At 38.1% G+C, this 18,506-nt stretch overlaps 1 protein-coding gene across 3 annotated transcripts in view; it reads right to left on the reverse strand.

Annotated features, from left to right (window-relative positions):
* Positions 1-2,922: 2,922 nt before the first annotated feature.
* Positions 2,923-18,506, reverse strand: part of LOC113587273 (brain-enriched guanylate kinase-associated protein) — a 38,888-nt gene continuing 23,304 nt past the window's right edge. For all 3 annotated transcript variants that reach the window (XM_027025853.2, XM_027025852.2, XM_027025851.2), the window contains 3 exons: positions 13,995-14,102; positions 8,342-8,425; positions 2,923-5,169 (listed from right to left, as the gene is read on the reverse strand). In XM_027025853.2, coding sequence (XP_026881654.2) covers positions 3,766-5,169; positions 8,342-8,425; positions 13,995-14,102 — 1,596 coding nt within the window. In that variant the 3' untranslated portion in view covers positions 2,923-3,765. The remainder of the gene's footprint in view (positions 5,170-8,341; positions 8,426-13,994; positions 14,103-18,506) is intronic.

Consider the following 18,506-nt stretch of genomic DNA (forward strand, 5'->3'; position numbering starts at 1 on the left):
GAAATGGGTTATTGGCACACCTTGGGTCTGATGGACCTGTGGATGGACATTTGGATAATAGGCTTGCCTAAGCATTGTGGCTGACCAAGTTCCTTCCTTTATGGCAGCTGTATTCCCTTGGGCAGAATGTCACTTTCAATAGGATAATGCACCATGCCAAATGGGTCATATAGTCATAGATAGGTTCCAGGAATGACAGCGAGTTTTCCTTGTTTCCCTGGTCTTTACAGTACCCAGGTCCTATCCTATGCACTTGGGCCAATATTTCTGCAGAATGATTTCAGCATTTAGTGGAATCTATGCCATGATGAATTGCTGTTCTGAAGGCCAAAGGAGGTTCAATGTGCTACAATATGGGTGTCACTAAAAAGTGGCCATTCAGAGACAGTGAGAAAGAGAGACAGAGAGATGTGTGTGTGTGTGTGTGTGTGTGTATCAATCTCTCTCTCTCTCTCTCTCTCTCTCTCTATATATATATATATATATATATATATATATATATAAAAGACTACATAGATTGAGTTCCTCATTCATATTTATTTATTAAAGACATACACCAAAGTTTAAAATCATGCATCAAGCAAACAGCTGACCTTTTGTTCCTTCACAATGTTCTAGACTTTGAGGTAGAACAAAACAGGGAAGCTTTACCAGGGAATAGAGAAACAACATCCAAGATAACAGTAAAAATACCAGTCTCTTACCACTGAACAAATAAATAATTTTATATAACTTTATATAAATTAACAATGAGTCAAATAAGTAGTTGTAAGTCTTTGCAAAAGTGTAGGCCAAACATCAGCTTTCTGGTGCAGTTGGAAAAAAATTCTAACAGCTATTTCACGTGGCAAATCCAGGAAGAGCTTACAGGGACTTGGATTTTGGCTTTGCTTATTTCTCACATTGTAAATCCATTTCATGCTGTCAGACTATTGTGCATGTTTTCAAAAAAAAAAAAAAAAAAAGTTACTTGAAATGAATGAAAAGTAGCTGGGTTGACTTAGCATGCCATAAACAAGATGATGCTATCTGGCAGCCTTTAGTTCATCAGCTATGTTTTACTCATTAGCTATACTCATTTTGGATTTTAGTATTTCATCAGCAACCGGTTCATACTTTTGTCAATAGCGCTATTAAGTCCATGTTGTTGGCCCATGTTGTTGGTCCAGGAGCTGTTGCACCCCCAATTGGGTCTGGTGGAAATGGAAGCAACAATAACTGTGAACAGGCATTAGGTGCAATTTCTCTGTTACATTTTCTGGTTTTGTTAGCGATCTGCCTGAGATCAACCCAAATCTTATATAAGCAATAATCTGAAAAGACCAGTAGTGCAAAAAGCCTTGCATCAAATAACCTTGTGTTGAAACACTTTTTTTTTTAAACTAAATTGTGTTCCAAAGAAGCTAAAATGTTTTTTTGGATTCCATTCTTGACAAATCTCCCAATAAAAAAGGAAGGGATTTTTCATTTAGGCCTGCCCATACTATTATTGAAGGAAATGCCAGGGCAAAAATATTCTTTCTTGGCATGATCACTTTGGTTCATGCAAAACATCAAGACATGTTCATTTTCCTGCCTCTTACCTGATACAGGTAAACAAGATTCTTTAACTCTAAATTGCCTGGCACAGGTGTGCTGGGAGCTTAAACAAATTAGGCTTGGCAGGGATAATTGAAAATTGACTTGAATACCACTGTCTTAGATCACCAACCGATTTTGTTACAGATGACACACTATAAACAATTGGAAATAATGTGTATGTATATACACTGCCTGGCCAAAAAAAAAGGTCACACAATAATATTTCGTTGGACAACCTGTAGCTTTGATTACGGCATGCATTCGCTGTGGCATCATTTCCACAAGCTTCTGCAATGTCACAACATTTATTTCTGTCCAGAGTTGCATTAATTTTTCCCCAAGATCTTGAATTGATGATGGGAGATTTGGATCACTGCACAAAGTCTTCTCCAGCACATCCCAAAGATTCTCAATGGGTTTCAGGTCTGGACTCTGTGGTGGCCAATCCATGTGTGAAAATGATGTCTCATGCTCCCTGAACCACACTTTCACAGTTTGAGCCTGATGAATCCTGGCATTGTCATCTTGGAATATGCCCGTGCCATCAGGGAAGAAAAAAATCAATTTTTGGAATAACCTGGTCATTCAGTATATTCAGGTAGTCAGCTGACCTCATTCTTTGGGCACATAACATTGCTGAACCTGACCAACTGCAGCAGCCCCAGATCATAGCACTGCCCCCACAGGCTTGTACAGTAGGCACTAGGCATGATGGGTGTATCACTTCAGCCACCTCTCTTTTTACCCCATCACTCTGGAACAGAGTAAATCTGGACTTATCAGACCACATGACCTTCTTCCATTGCTCCAGAGTTCCATCTTTATGCTCCCCAGCAAATTGAAGCCGTTTTTGCTGGTTAGCCTCACTGACAACTGGTTTCCTTAAGGCTACACAGCTGTTTAGTCCCAATCCCTTGAGTTCCCTTCGTACTGTGCATGTAAAAATGCTCTTACTTTCTTGCTTTCTATTAAACATATCCCTGACTTCTACTGTTGTTTTTCTATGATTTCACCACACGTTTAAGTAATTGCCGATCACGATCATTCAAGATTTTTTTCTGACCACATTCATTCCTCAAAGATGATGTTTCCCCACTGACCTTCCACTTTTTAATAATGCATTGGACAGTTCTTAACCCGATTTTAGTAGTTTCAGCAATCTCCTTAGATGTTTTCTCTGCTTGATGCATGCCAATAATTTGACCCTTCTGAAACAGATTAACATCTTTTCCACAACCACAGGATGTGTCTTTCCACATGGTTATTTAACAAATGAGAAGCTACTCACTGCATCAGTTAGGGTTAAATAACTTGTTGCCAGCTGAAACATAATCAGCCATGCAGTAATTATCCAATGGGAGGCTCTTACCTATTTGCTTAGTTAAATCCAGGTGGTGACCTTTTTTTTGGCCAGCCAGTGTACATCTGTTTTATGTGTAGAACAAGGGAAAATAAAAAAAAATGACTGAAAATGGGCTTATCTACTGAAAATTGAAGAATTAAGGCAAATTCTTTTGTCATTTTGAGAAAAAACAATTACTGTGATTACATCATGACACATATAGGTTGTTAAAATAGAAATACCCAATAAGCATAGACTGTCAAAGAAATCTCTAGTCACTAGTCATTTGACCTTAAAGTACAAGGGGGTGGGGGGGAGATAAATATTTAAAATTCCCCTTAAGCTGTTGTCAGGTGTATACAACTTCTGTTTTTTATATACTATATTCTTGCATTATATGCTATTTGAGTAAATCATCTTATCTTGTTAATAACTAATTTTCAGATAATACAATTTTTGACCATGAAAAATAAGTCTAAGGAAGAATATCCACAAGGAAACAAGTTTTGGATGTTCTGTTGAAAGACAGCAAAATTCCCCTACATAATAAATATCCAGTCACTATCATAAATTGCTTGCTTAATAAATCAATGGATGCTAAGGGAAGATGGTTTAAACAGAGTGTGAAACCCAGAGTCTATTCTGTTGTATGATGGCTTTTGAACTGGGTATTTTTAATGTTCTAAAATATACTTTCCTGTTTCTTTACATCAGAGAAACATACACTTGTAATGGTTAATGCCTCATTTCATCATACTCTATCCAAACAAATAGTGCTTCATTCACATGTATTTAACTACCAGTAGTAACAGTGGTAATGACTGTTAAATCACAAAACTGACTCAGTTAAGCAGTGTTCCATACAGCTGTGCCTTTGTGAGACTGTCCTTCCTACTGAGTCCTGTGCTTCCAAATGTTTGGTGCTGTGGCGGGGTCTTCCTCTGTGGCACTGGACTTTGAAGCTGGTAGTGCTGCACATTAGAAGCCTCTAGTGGATTTTGGTGTAATGACTCGACTGAGCTGCTTGGGCTTACGTCTTCATATTCTTTGTTCACATTTCCGACTGTGCTCTCTTTGTCTTTTGAGCTTCCGGAGAGGAAAAGGCTGCTCTTGGACTCCTGACTATCATCCTTTGACTGGTACAGTGGGCTTTTTTCAGTCTTACAAAGACCCAGGTTGTGCTTGGGACTTGGGGCTGGGCTGGAACCAGCCGAGGTGGGGAAGCAGGTGTCTAGCACACGGGTGTGGAAGACATCGTCTCCCTCCTGGAAGCTGCTGTATAGGGGTCCCAGCTTGATCTTGGCAGGGCCCATTGCAAAATGTTGCTCTGAGAAGCTGTATGGGGAGACACGGCCAGGATTGCGGTAGGAGAACATATTGATGTCTTCCACACTCAGCTGCCTCCAGCGGCCCGTGAGCTCCTCCTCAGAGATGTGGACACTGCCGCGGCTGTCTCTTGGTACCCCTGAGGAGCCTGCATTGCGTGAAGAGGGGAGGCGTGGCGAGTGGTAAGGCTCACTATAGCATGATGGTGTGCGTGCATAGGCTGGGGAATTGCCTTTCTGCGGACTAGGGGCCATGTGCTGGAAGCTGTGAGACTTGGGAAACCCAGGGCTGTCCTTGTCATAAGAGGATGTGCTCTTGTGCTCATAATCGCCCTCTGGCCAGTCCATGTAGAGGGCCAGGTGGGAGGAGGAGAGAGTGCCACTGAGAGCATGGCCCTTCTCATCTGATGCCGCACTGAAGCTGGAGTAGGAGCTAGATGGTGGAGGAGATCCAGCTGCAAATTCGTGAAAAGCGGCGTCATCATGTGAAAAGCCAGGGAGGAAGCTGTCCTCTTCTGGGTTGCTGTCTGTGGAGTTCTGGGCTTGGAAGAAGCTGGCCTCCCGACCGTGGAGGTCCACACTTTGCCTACGTTCCTGCTGGTGCTCCCGGCGCCTGTCATCTGTGGGACAGTACAGGGCCGTGTCACTGCAGTATAGGTCAGAGGACTTGTAGACCACGCGTCGATGGAGGGTGTCCCCACTGCCCATTACATTGTTGGTCATGTGGTCTGGGTCTCGAGCCTGTGGGCTGGGTGAGCGTGTGACCGGGCAGCTACTACCCAACTCGGGCTTCTCCAGCACCTTGGCAATGACTGCAGTGGGCACAGTGTCAGAGTAGGATGAGTGGCATAAGCCCAAGCTCCTTCCTGACCCATGCTTCTCCATGTGAGAACTCACCCTTTCTTGTAGGTCAGTAGGCAGCTAAGAGATACAGAGATACATATCGTGAGAAGAGTACACTGACATAGAAATTTTACAAGCAGTATATAGACAGAACACCTTCCAATCAAATATCATAGTTAGGAAGATTTATAATTCTCTGTATAGGCAAGTTTGATGAGTGTCTGATTTAAAGAAAAAAAAAAAAAGTTTAGTCTTCTCCAGTCTGCAATGTAAGTATTTCAATATATTGCTAGAGTATGCTTGCCAAATTCACATACTTAAAGGCTAAGCAACACTTATCAAAAACAAGGACACCAGACACCATGATTAGTCATGTTGATGTAGATATGTCAGACAGTTTAAGATAGCAGGATAGTGTTAATTAGTGCTAGTAATGTCAAATACAATGCATTGTGAAAGTGATCACCCTCCCTTGATGTTTTTTCCTGTTTTGTTGCTTTACAGCCTGAATTAAAATGTTGGCGATTTGTTCCATCTGATGTACAAAACATACTTACCACTTTGTAGGTGTAAAATATTTTATGACACTAGACAAAAAAATCTTTGCATAATCCCCCCCTTGTAGAGTCACCTTTAGCCACAGTTGCAAGTCTCTAGGTGTGTATCTCTATTAGCTTAGCACATCTAGCCATACTTCAAGGCAAAATTAGGCAAAATTACTCCAGCTCTATCAACTTAGATGTTTTGGGTTGGTGTACAGCAATCTTCAGGTCATGCCGCAGATTCTCAATTGAATTCAGGTCTGGGTTTTGACTGGGCCATCCCAAATTTAAATATTTCTCTTTAAACTACTCCAGTTTTTTGGCAGTATGTTTAGCATCATTGTCCTGATGTAGGGTGAACTCCCTGTTTTGAACTCAAATATCTGACAGACTAAAACAGGTTTTTCTCGGGAATTGCTCTGTTTTTAGTGTCATTCATCTTTCGTTCAATCCTGACCAGTTTTCCAGTCCCTGCTGATGAATACCATCCACATAGCATAATGCTGCCACCATGATACTTCACTGTAGGAATGGTGTTTTTGGAGTGATGGGAAATGTAGGGTTTGTGCCGCACATAGCATTTTTCATAATGGCCAAAAGGTTCAGTTTTGTTCAGTTGACACATGCTGTTGCCTGTTTTTTTTCTGTAAGCAATTACTTTTTTCTGGCTGTTCCATAAACCCCACTCTGTCGAATATCTTAAAATGGTCCTATGTACAGCCACTCACATCTCTGCTGTGGATCTTTGCAGCTTCTTCGGTGTTACAGTTGGAGTCTTTGTTGAATCTGTAATTAATAGCCTCCTGAGTTTTGATGGGCAGCCTTCTCTGGTCAGGCTTGTAGTACTGCCATATTCTTTCTATTTTGTTATAATGTATTTTATGTTGCACCCTGGGATGTTCAAAGTTTGGGATATTTTTATAACCCAACCCTGATCTCTACTTCTCCATTACTTTGTCTCTGGCCTGTTTGGAGAGCTTCATGGTATTCATGTTGCTTGCTTAGTGGTATTACAAACTCCATTAAGCCTTTCAGAGTATGTGTATTTATACTGACATCTTATGACAGATCATGTAACAATTTGCACACAGGTAGACCTTAATGAACTTATGTGACTTCTGAAGTTAATAGATTTGGCGAGATCTTAGTTAGGGGGTGAATACATATGCACTCACACATTTTACATTTTTTTAAAACGTGGAATTTTTCATTCCACTTTAAAAATTTGAACCATTTTGTTAGATCCAGTGCACAAAATCCAAATAAAAAATACATTTTAATTCAAGATTGTAATGCAACAAAACAGGAAAGACACCAAAGGGTGAATACTTTTGCAAGGTACTATACATGTTTTTTAATTAGGTTGTATGAGAGAGTGCCATGTATTTTTAAACAATTTTTGGAGGACAGATAGTTGGCAATGATGTGGAATGGATTTCTAAGACATTAACTTCACCATCAACATCATTATTTGTACATTGCACAGGCTTCAGAAATTCCCCCTTTTATTTAGAATATTTATTTTTCCAAAATCTTTTTAATAGTGTTTATTATGAAGTTAAATCCTAAGTGGGTCTTTTGATGGTGCATGCCAATTAGAGCACATATTTTTCTACTCACACTTTGGTGTACATTCCAGCAATGTTCCCTTATTTCTTTTAAAATCTATCGGTCTCCATCTGTGAATGTTTTGTATATAACTATCTGCACTCCACTTCAATATTCTGCTGTTATCCTTTTAACCAAAACTCGAAAATAATGCAGTATTTGTCATGTTAAAATTAATCTTCTTTTACTCATTTCCTATTGGCAGAACTACTGCCTTAGTAACTCTTGATTCCTGTCTCATCAAACATGCCATACTGAGGGAGCCTGTACACTCAAAAAAAAAAAAAAGGGTGAGCAGGAAAGAAAAAAAAAGAAGAAAATTCTAGCATTTTGGTTAAAAATACTTATTAGATAAAAAATTCCAATAGTTTATTTATTTTTTTAAGTTTTTTAAAATGTTGGTACTATTTTCAAATCCTTCCTCTTCTTCCTCTTCTAGAAGATATCTAGGTTAGCCTGCAGGCTAAGCACATGCTCATTCATCTTTCTTGTCAAGAAGCATCAGAGATGGATAGCTATGTAGTTCACTTGCCAATAGACCCAATTTAAAGGACATTAATTCCCATCTTGTTTAGCACCATGGATGAATGAACAGAATACTCACTTATTAGAAGTTTAGACTTCATTTATCACCTCAAATCACAGCAAGTTATGTGTATACATCCACAATGTATTAAGAGTTCAAATAATGATATCTATCCATTTTTCCATATATAACTGAACAGAATACACTTTATCATTTTGATATAAATTTGTCCAGGACTCTAGCAACAGTGATCCCATGCATGCTCCATCCATCTCAAGACCAACACAAATATCAGTGTACAAAAAAGGTGCTATATAAAGCTAACAAAAAAGGTGCTATATAAATAAATATCGTTGTTGTCCTAGAGTTTCTAATTGTTGTTGTTTTAAAGACAAAGTGCCAACCAGTTATTCTTCAGTCAGTAAACTTGGTTGAACATGTTTAATAATTAACAACTTCCAAGTACTATGCTTTTTTGTCAGATCTCTCTGACAGCATAGAAAGTGATGAAAGCTCTTGTACTGAAGTGTTTTGTACAGCAGCCTTGGTGAAAGTAAAGCCAGGCTGGAATTACCTCTGACAGCTTGTGTGCTCTGTAATGGGATTTTCCACACTGTAGGAGCTGAGCAGCAAGGTTGCAGTCTTTCCTGTATAGGTCCTGTGGAAAAGAGGCACATCATTATTTCAACATAGCACAGGCAAATTCTTAACCAAAAAAAAAAGTTTGGTTTTGTAGGGTATTTGATGTATGCAATTTTTATTGGTCAGTGGACAGGCATCATATATATGTATGACTAATGGTTCTTTTAGGTTGTTGCATTGCCTGTTGAAAACCATGTTTCTCATTAGAAGAAGAATTTGACACTTAGGAATAAAAATTCTAATATTAATAATACATTTTTCAGTTAGAAAATTATATATAATGATATATTATATATAATTCGATCATATAATCACATGGCTCACAGGCATATTCCACTGAGGTTTCTCTGCATGACCCCAAAGTATAACTCTCTTCATTTTTTTTAATGCGTTGTGCAATGATTACTTAATTTTTCAGATATTGCCACAATTTGATGGGACATGGTACTAAATACTGTATACAGGGCCAGAAATATGTTTTATCATTCTAAGCCACAAGTAAAGCCTTCTTTGTGATGATAAAACCTTTCGATACTCTTCACATGTCCCTTTTAGTATAAAAGAATTTGACACTATTATTCTAAAAAGAATAGGTGACATTTTTAGGTTGTTTTATTGATATTTGTGTGTTCCTTTGCAGACTTTAGAACACAAGGACAGATTTTTTTTTTTTTATGGAAAACAAAAAATTACATGTGACTCAAAGTTCTATTAGAAGTCAATCCCCTCTTTGCAAATGGGCTATGGAACCATTGCAAAACAACGTTTGTAGACATGGATTTAAATTCCGTTCAATATAATATTTCACTTATGTTTACTGTCTTATTAAGCTGATATACAGTCTGCTTAGGTTTTGCCAACGTTAAGTCTTCTCTAACCTGTATGCATACACACATGCCCAGTGCTCTGAATTAGTTATAAAACTCCATGTTGATATGTAGACTGTTTAAACATAATGCAATTTAAAGCATGTTAAGTTTGCTGATGATCAGATGAAGTGAGTTGCTGCTATGGTAAACATGCATTACTTTGCAAAATCCAAGGTCAACCAAGAAATTATAAGTTATGTAACACAGTCATACATACCAACCCTGACATTTTTAGAATTACAGTGGAGCAAATTAAATTTAGGAACATATAAACCTGTTGTTATGTAAACAAGTGACTACTTGTTTTACAATAATCTTTTCCGTTTCATTTTTTTTTTTGTCATGTTCATGACAGTCCCTATAATATTGAGTGAAAATGGAATGTTAATAAACAGTGAACCTGGATTATAGTTTTCACAATATCGAGGTTAGTTTAGCTCAAACAACTCAAACTTCAATTCCAATCTTAAAGTTGTGCCCAAGCTTCAGTTCCAATATACTGAATATCAATATAGTACAAGCATTAATAAGGATAACATATTGTCATATATCCAATTTCAGGTTCATAACAGTAAAATATTCTAAAAAAAGGTGTAACAAAATAACACCTGTTCAGTGTTATTCCCTGTTGTTTGATTTTGGCATTTCTTTCATTAGAACATCTAAAAGCAAAACAAAAATCTGGCTTTATTTATATGGGTCACATGATTGCAAAACAGCACAAATGCAGCATCTACTGGATATATTTATGCTCAGAGACGGTCAAATCAGCTAACATTAGCCAGCAAGGTGTAACCATAGCTAACATTAGATAGCTCCAGCAGCAATCTATTAGGCAATCATCACACTGCTATTGAGCCACAGAAGCCACCCTCTCGCACCGACTATGGTGATGGGCTTAAATAAAATTCGATCAAAACTGAACTAATAGTTCAAATCACTGATGTGGAATAAAAAATAGACCATTGGTTCAAGCTAATACTAGTTCAGCTTTGTGGAACCCTCAGTTGTAATTTAATTGCAGAATATCAGATATATCACTGCCAGCACTCAGGGGCATGCAGAGCACACAAGACGAGGGGAGGCCTCCCATGAGGGGATCGTAAAAAGAAAAAAACTTTATAAGGGTCTTCACTATGTCTCTTGTAGTGGGCCTCCAGAATTCTGTGCTACATTACTTGCTACCAGATGTAAGTAATGGCCGCAAGAAGCCACATATTTAAAAACTGACCGATACTATGAACACACTTGTCCTCTGCAAAGTGCTTTGAGATTGCTTCCACAAAGCTTTGTGCACTTTCAAACTGGCAGTATCAAACAGATGGCGGTGGGCACAGAGAGTGGGAAGTGTGGTGGTGGAGGGTCAGGGGAGTAAACAAAATCGAAGGCTTGCCCAAAGAGAAGCAGCCATGTGCATATTAATTCTGTTGTATTTATTTTTGTCATTTCAGACAATAATTACAAAATTATTAATGTAATACAATCTAAAATTAAAAATACTATAAAATAAAATGGCATAATCACAGGTGCCCAAGCACCCAGAGCCCTACCCCCAACCCCCTCACCCCAACAGCATTCTGCATTCTGTGACCAGTAAGTTAGGGAGGAATGAGACAGAAGGCAAAATGGCAAATATCCTGTTGAGAACATCTGCTATCTTTGTAAAGAACCAGTTCAAGGGGAATGGAGTAAAGCCAGTAATCTCCTTATGCCATCTCATTGTGAGGAGGGCTCACTCAGTGGGTATTACTGGCTTTAGGATGGGGTTTTGTTAGCCAGCAGGTGCCATTCCAGAATGTGGGCTACCCAAGGCAATTACAAAGAATTACCTAATGGCTTCAGGATGATGTATCATCTTGGGATGGTTTATTTTGCAGCAGTGATCTGTTCCATCCATAGGTGTAGTTGGGGGGGGGGGGGCTGGGACATGTCCCCAATAACTCTCACAACTCATATAATGTGTTAGGTTGGGAGGTGTGAGCAGTGCCCCCCCCCTCCCCCCCAAATAAGGTGAAATGAAAGCTCTGCCACTGATTCCACCTACCATATTCCAAGATTTCATTTACAGACTCTGGTTACGCCTGAAATCACCGGCCCACAAAACTGACTTGCAAATATTTCATATATTTCAGGGAATTATGTAAAACCTGTGAACATACATCACAATGTAGTGCTGTGACTCATTTTCATATGGTGTTAAGTTTAATGGAACCAGTTGAGGTCCAGTTGTTTTTAGATGTTAATTTAGAACTGAAGACAGCTGGAGGAATAGATGAAGTTGTGTTATCCCTTAGGTACCTAACATCTGAAAATATTTGCTTGTTTGGTTAGTATTTCATTACAACTGATCTCATTAAATGTAGTATAATAAGCTTACGAACAGTTTTCCCAAGAAAAACTAAAGTGTAAAAAATTAAATAAATGAACAATAGTGTCTCTGGATAATATTTCTTCAAAATATCATCAGCTATAGTGGTAAATCCCTTGTCTAAGAAAATGAGTATTGTCTTTCATCTCCTCTGGGGCAGCCACAGATAGTAAAATATTACTATCATTGAGAGATAGCTGCTTTAGTAATACAGGGTTTCTAATCAGCGTCACTGTTCATTTCATTATAGGGTTATGAAAATGCAAGCGCTGCTCTTTATTCTACCTACAGTCTAATAGGTTTTCTCTGAAGTATTTTTATCCAGTCTACTGTTTTCTTCAGTGCCACTGTAAACCTGAAATCGCTGCAGATTCAAAGACTTCCTTTGACTACAGAAATTCTCCATATACAGAAATGTGATCTCTGTAAAGTCTTGACTTTTCTCTTCCTGATTCTGGAGCCCTGGTATTTTAAAGACAGTGACAAATGATGGCTATCCTAATATTTGTGTGTTAGCTAAAGGGATCTGTCCTTGATCCTCTTCTGCAGCCTCCAGCTGTAGCCACTGGGACCTGGTAAATCCAAGTCACTTGAGATCACTTTCAGTCTGGCATTTCCAGGCTTTTATTGTGCTGTGTCAAAGTTGGCATTGGATTTGCCCTTGGGGTCCTAAGGACATTTCTGGATGGTAATTCACTAGTGTAAGCCACCGAAGAGTTATGAATTAGACTCTGGCTGGGTTGCACGGGCAGACATCTGCCCTCAGAGCATGTAAAGTGGGTACAAACCCGTCAACTCATTTTCCCTTACCCAGACTGTGCCCATGGATAAGAACATGCTCTCAATGCACATTTCAATAGTATCCTATTTATCTCTATTGAGTCCGGGTGTCTCTAAGAATCAGGAAAATGTTTTATTGGAATTGCTTGAGAAGTGATTTGACTTTTTACCACTGTGCTTGTTTGACTAAATACATCAGATAGACAATCTGGATCAGTCATTGCATCATATTTTTAACAAATGTAGTGAAATGCATTTCGGATAAAAAGCAGATGTAAGCTTTGGTTAATGTTCACCATGGAGCTGGTGATTGACAATATGTTTTCAGACATTGCTGCATTTCTTCATCTTATTTCTACACTTATTTCTACATCTAAATTTCTATACACTGTTCTAAATGTCTGTCAGGTTGATTAGGTTAGCTACCTAGCCAGTAGGACTGACCATGTTGGCAGCTAGCAAAAAATAACACCTAATTATTTTTAAAAACTAAATAATACCTAGTTGAAAACTTGATCTGGTCAACTTGTTTTTATGTTAAGTAACCTGGGTTAAAAAAGGTCTGACAAAGCTAGGTAGAAAGGTCTCGGTAAAATAGGTCCTATTATTTTAAGGGATACTGCAATATGAAAAAAAGTGTTTCTAATTCTAAAACAATATCAGTGGATTTAGCCTGTTCACTACTAAAAGCTGCCTAAAATAGTATAATTCAGTATACCTTGAAAAATGTATTAAATTCAGTCTGATGATGTTATATACCTCATAATATATGACTTTAATTTTGTGGCCATTTCATGTTACACATTAATTCAACTTTAGGTCTATGTTGATTTAGGTCTATGTTTCTCTGAAATGTCTTATTGATCACTGTGTCATTTAGGCTAGATCTTTATGCATTAATTTCTACAAAATTGTATGGTCCTCAGGTCTGTACCAGAAAATCCTTTTTTGGTGTTTACTTAATAAAATCTTATTTCCATTAGTCACTTGAGAGACTGGCTCACTGCAGCACAGATATCTGTAATCTTCAATCCTCATATATCTGGGCTCAGATCCTGATCATTTCTGTGGTGACCTACAGAGTGAATACTGCACATTGAGGTCCTCGCAATACAATCCATCTACTGTAAATCTGCAGGGGATTAAATCACTTTGGAGGCAAGCTGTCTTTGTTTTCAATGGTTGGTCCAGGACCCACTCTGATGTAGGTCTTTGTAGTAATAAAGAGAAAGCTGTTTGAATTAATAAGTAAAAATGGATCTTCTTTCCATAAATTTTGAGGTAAGCGCTTGCAAGGTTTTCTGCCTTAGAAGATAATGAGCTCCCATGTTGGGATCGCAGAGAATTTGAGCAGAATCTGAATCTGCACAGTAGTAAAGGGTGTTTGGATGAGAGTGGGGCCTCAGTTTCAGTTTTACCCCAGTATAGTTTTCATATCACTAAAGTATACTATAGTTCATCCCAATGATGCAAAAAGAAAGTGCTTCATTGATTAGCGCCCCACCATCCTCTCCCCTGCCTTAATTCAGTTGTTTCTCATCCTAAAAATTCAGAAAAAAATGACTCACATTGTCTTCTCTAAGCTTTTCAATTGTAATCTTGGCCTCCATTAGGTGGTTATTGAGTACGATGATCTCTCGACCCAGTGCCCTTTTCTCTTCCTCATGTTGTTGTGTCTACAAAAGAGTCAAATTTATAAAACAAAACATTATTTTAATCTTTAAGAAATCACAATTGCATCACCCTATTTATAAAACAGTATGGAGAACAAGAAACAGAAGAATGGTTTAAATATTTAACCAAACAGATCCATCAAGTCTGTCTCATATATTTGAAATTATTGAGGTTTCATGTTACTTCCCTGTATTTTGATATAATTTATAGAAATTCTCTGAAATTATCTTTATGGCAAGACTTGAGAATGAGCAAAATTACGATAGTAGTTCAAGTAAAGAACATTCTCCACATTATTTTGGTAACACCTGTTATGTGTTAATCAAATCATCTTAGACCAACAGTTTGCAAAGTGTTTTGATATTTGATTAATGGCTTGAAAGAAAATAAAATGGGCTGTCTTATTACCCATTATGAACTGTGGCAGATACCATCTCATCCACTGATCATTTCTGGCTCAGGAACGAAATGCATTTCCTTCTCACTTGCTTATGAAATAGTGATGCAACACTTGTCTGACAGAGCAATTGGAGTCAAAACCAATTCATAGCCCAATTTGCCAAATGTTGCTCTGACAAATGTCTCAAGTACACAGACCTTTGCTCTGTGTATCTGTGCCTTCACACAATATTACACTCAGAGTTTTATCTCAAAAGAAAATGATAACCATCATTCAGACTGATAAAGTTAAGCCTTGTTAATATGATACTTCTGCAGGGCCGGCTTTACATAGGGACTATCTCCATATTATGCAAATGGTTACAAACACATTACTAGAATCCATAGCTTTAACTACTGATTGAGACATTTTTTTTATTTAAGCTTGTCTGAAATCAAGTACCAGCATATAATAAACATTTTCAAATAGATACATCAAATGAAGTATTTCAAGTTGGTGAGTGATATTTCATCTAAAGGTAGCCAAGACAGTTACTTAATAGTAAAAAATGTTCCTAACAGTGACTCTGAGTAACATGGGAACCCTCCTGAACTGGCTATAGCTGTCAATTAGAGCTCAGGGAAATTTGCCTCAATTAAACAGGGTAGCTGACATACTGAGAGCATTTGCATGTGAGAAATTAGGTTTGATCACGCTGAGGAAATAATTTCCGTGTTTTAATTACAACATGATGGTTAATGGTTAATTATGCTAGGACAGTAATATTTTTCTAATATATTTGCTTGTTTTCACGATAATACACTACCTAAATATGAAACACACGTGCTTCATTTTAGAGGGGCTCAGACTGAAAAATGAAGAACAATGTTGATTCATCTATATCCAAAGTAGGGCTTTAACTGCATGAAACGTGACTGAAATATCTGATTTGAGAGGACATGATGTTCTTTAGATTTAGATTTCTAATAAGGCTGATGGCAGCATTGACAACTATTTTGCCAGACCCTTTTTAGCCTTATCCCAACGAGGTACAATAAATAAGTTATCTGCCATAAGATTGAATTATTGCTGTGGTGTCCTGGAGTGTTGCCATAGAAACATCTGTCCAATCAGGTATGTGCCATGCACTCCACCATCCTTTAGGATGTGACAATATCTTGCATAATCTGTTTTCTTCTGGGCTGCTCAGCTGATGGGGAACTCCACATTTGTTTCATAAGTTATATCAAATGTTAAGAGAATAAGGTGATAAAAAGTAAATTGTATTTGTATAGATATTTTGTTTTCTGCAGTCTGTTAACACAGTAATAGTCAGAAAATGGAGTCATAGAGGGCTAAAGTTTTGTTTTTCAACTCTTTTACTTTCACAAAAAATAGCCTCACCCACCTCAAATGACATCAACAAGTGGAAAACATCCCTATACCATTTGCCAGTACTTCCTGATGATGAATTAATCAGTGCATGCAGTTGAGTCTCTGCATTCGGGGCTTTTCAATTAACCTGTGCTATCCTCTCTAATTACAGAAGGAGAGAGGTTTGGGAAGATAAATCACTTTGTGAATATTTTGGTCCAGAGGTGCCTTTGTAATGCTTTTCCAGCTGGTAGAAGTACTCCTGGTTTTAGAATATCTGTAGCCTAGATCATTTTTGCCCTGCAGCACTACAAAATAAAAATATAGATTAGAAAAGAAAGTCTTGTCCCATGAAGAGTATTGCAACATATGTTTGCTTGTGGCTTAGGGGATTGCCAGTTATTTTTGGGTATGTCAGGTATGCTAAGTGTTACCACTGCTGAACCTGTCACTGATTCTTTCCTTTTGTATGTTTGTTGTTTTAAAAGGGTTCAGTAAAATAAGCACGTTTGATATTCAATAGTGCCCCCAGGGTCTCAGTGTTTTAAATCTAAAATCTAAAACCTTAAACCAAACTTCAGTAAGCTTAAACCATTGTCACAAACAATAGTGGCATACAAACCCAGTAAACCCAGTCACTTAATGAGAAGAGGAAACTAAAGCAAACATAGAAGCTGTTTTGAATTCAGTAAACATATTTGCAGGCTTTATTTCTCTTTCTGAAGTACTAAACTGTGACATTTTAACTCTGGTAGCTGGGTGCTGCCATCTTTACTCTAATTACAAGGACCAAAGTGTAAAAACTGTACTCAATAGGGCTGGCCTAGAGCAAGTCGGTTTACTAGCAATCTTTTGTTTCTTGTAGACCTTCTGTTTACCACATTTAACATGCCATAACAGAAGTGCAAAAAATTGAGAAATGGATGCACTGTGAAAATTTATTTTTTTTAACATTTTACAAAAAATACTGCATAAACAGTATACCATATAGTTTACATAAGTGATTCCTTTATGCAGAGCTCAAGATTATCTAAAGTTTTAGTTAGAAAGTGTATTTAGGATTAAGATGGCTGAACTTCCTGAATGCAGATTCTTTCACACTGCAGTGGTTAGCCACTGTAAAGGCACTCCCTGGGGTGCAATCTGATTTGCTGAGAAGCATTTGCTAATGAGCGCCCAGAGAATGCCACCTTGAGGGAAACTTTAAAGGAAAAAAGATGGAAGCCCAGAGTATGGAGTTAAATTGGAAAGCCTGCTCATGATGCTTGGGATTGGGCAGCCTTTGACAAATCTAGCCACAGCCAGGGGCACCGTCAGGTATGTGGGGACCTATAAAAAGATCACATTGTGCCACAATGAAAAAAAAATGCACCTAATAATTTTTTAGGTCCTCTCTCAGTCACAGGCCCTGAGAATCGTCCTCCATATGGTGCTCCTGGCTACAGCTGCCATATCAGATGCAAAAGCTTTCAAGTCCATGAATTGCCTGTGGTGTATAGGTATGCAGAAAGGCATACAGAAAGCTGGATACTGTTTGATGTTTAGAAAATCTGTTATATACTTTTTTGTTGTCATCTCCTTTTGTAAAACAGACGTGAATTCACCACAACAGTGTACAGTGTACAGCAGTGTTTTTGTTTAATACTAACCAAAAATAAATAAGATCATAGCAAACAGGAAGATTGCTGCTATAATGTGGAATTACACTTACAAGGAGGAAGATAAAGATGATCCCAGATCTTGTATAATAAGAATATCACGCTAAAAACATATTCCTAAAGCACGAGTGTCCGTGAAACTGTACGTCTATAAGTGGTGCACTTGAAAACACTTTCTTGGCCCCTTGCACTTTGACAAGATCCATTCTCTTTGTCCCTGAATGACTCACCTGCTAAAAGCAATATTTCTAACCTTACCCCCTTATGCCATGCAATGTCCATTGCTAGTTGTTGCTGCAGTAAAGCATAAAACATTTTTTGTCTATGAAGTGGGTTATAAATCACTGGTGTTTTGACTCATAGTAGTTATAGCTTTTATTCAAGATGTTTACTGCTGATGAACAGTTGAAAGGAAACAAACTTTTCAGTGCTCTGTATGGCAAAGCAATGGAATGTAAGTGCTTCAGACAGGTATGTTGCTTAAGTTAGAGTTAGCAATTTTGTCACAGGTTAACTGAATCTAACTGTTTTGAAAATCAATATCTAAAAAATAAACAGTTTGGGAAGGACACCTATCATGATTGACAAGCAAGCATTGATGCCTTCTTGTCCTGATTGGGTGAAGGTTGGTGGTGCACATCATTAGAGCTCCACAGTTCAAACCTGGGGTAGCATGAGACACTGGATTTTTTCAGAGGAATGTGAGGAGAATTTGATCAAATATTACAAAAAGTGTCCTGAATTATAACCACCAATGATATATAAAAAAACATATCCTTGGTTGTAGGAAAGTGGTAGCTCATTGGTAAAGGTACTTGACTTGTAATCAGAAGATTTCCAGTTCAACACCCCCCCCCCCCCTCCCCCCCACTGCCAAGTTGCCACTGCTGGGCCCCTGACCAAGGCCCTTAACCCTCCATTGCTCAAGTTGTACTCAGTCATAATTGTAAATTGCTTTGGATAAAAGCATCAGGTAAATGTAATTCATGATATCA

This window comes from Electrophorus electricus, chromosome 13, assembly GCF_013358815.1.
Source record: "Electrophorus electricus isolate fEleEle1 chromosome 13, fEleEle1.pri, whole genome shotgun sequence".
Lineage (NCBI taxonomy): Eukaryota > Metazoa > Chordata > Actinopteri > Gymnotiformes > Gymnotidae > Electrophorus > Electrophorus electricus.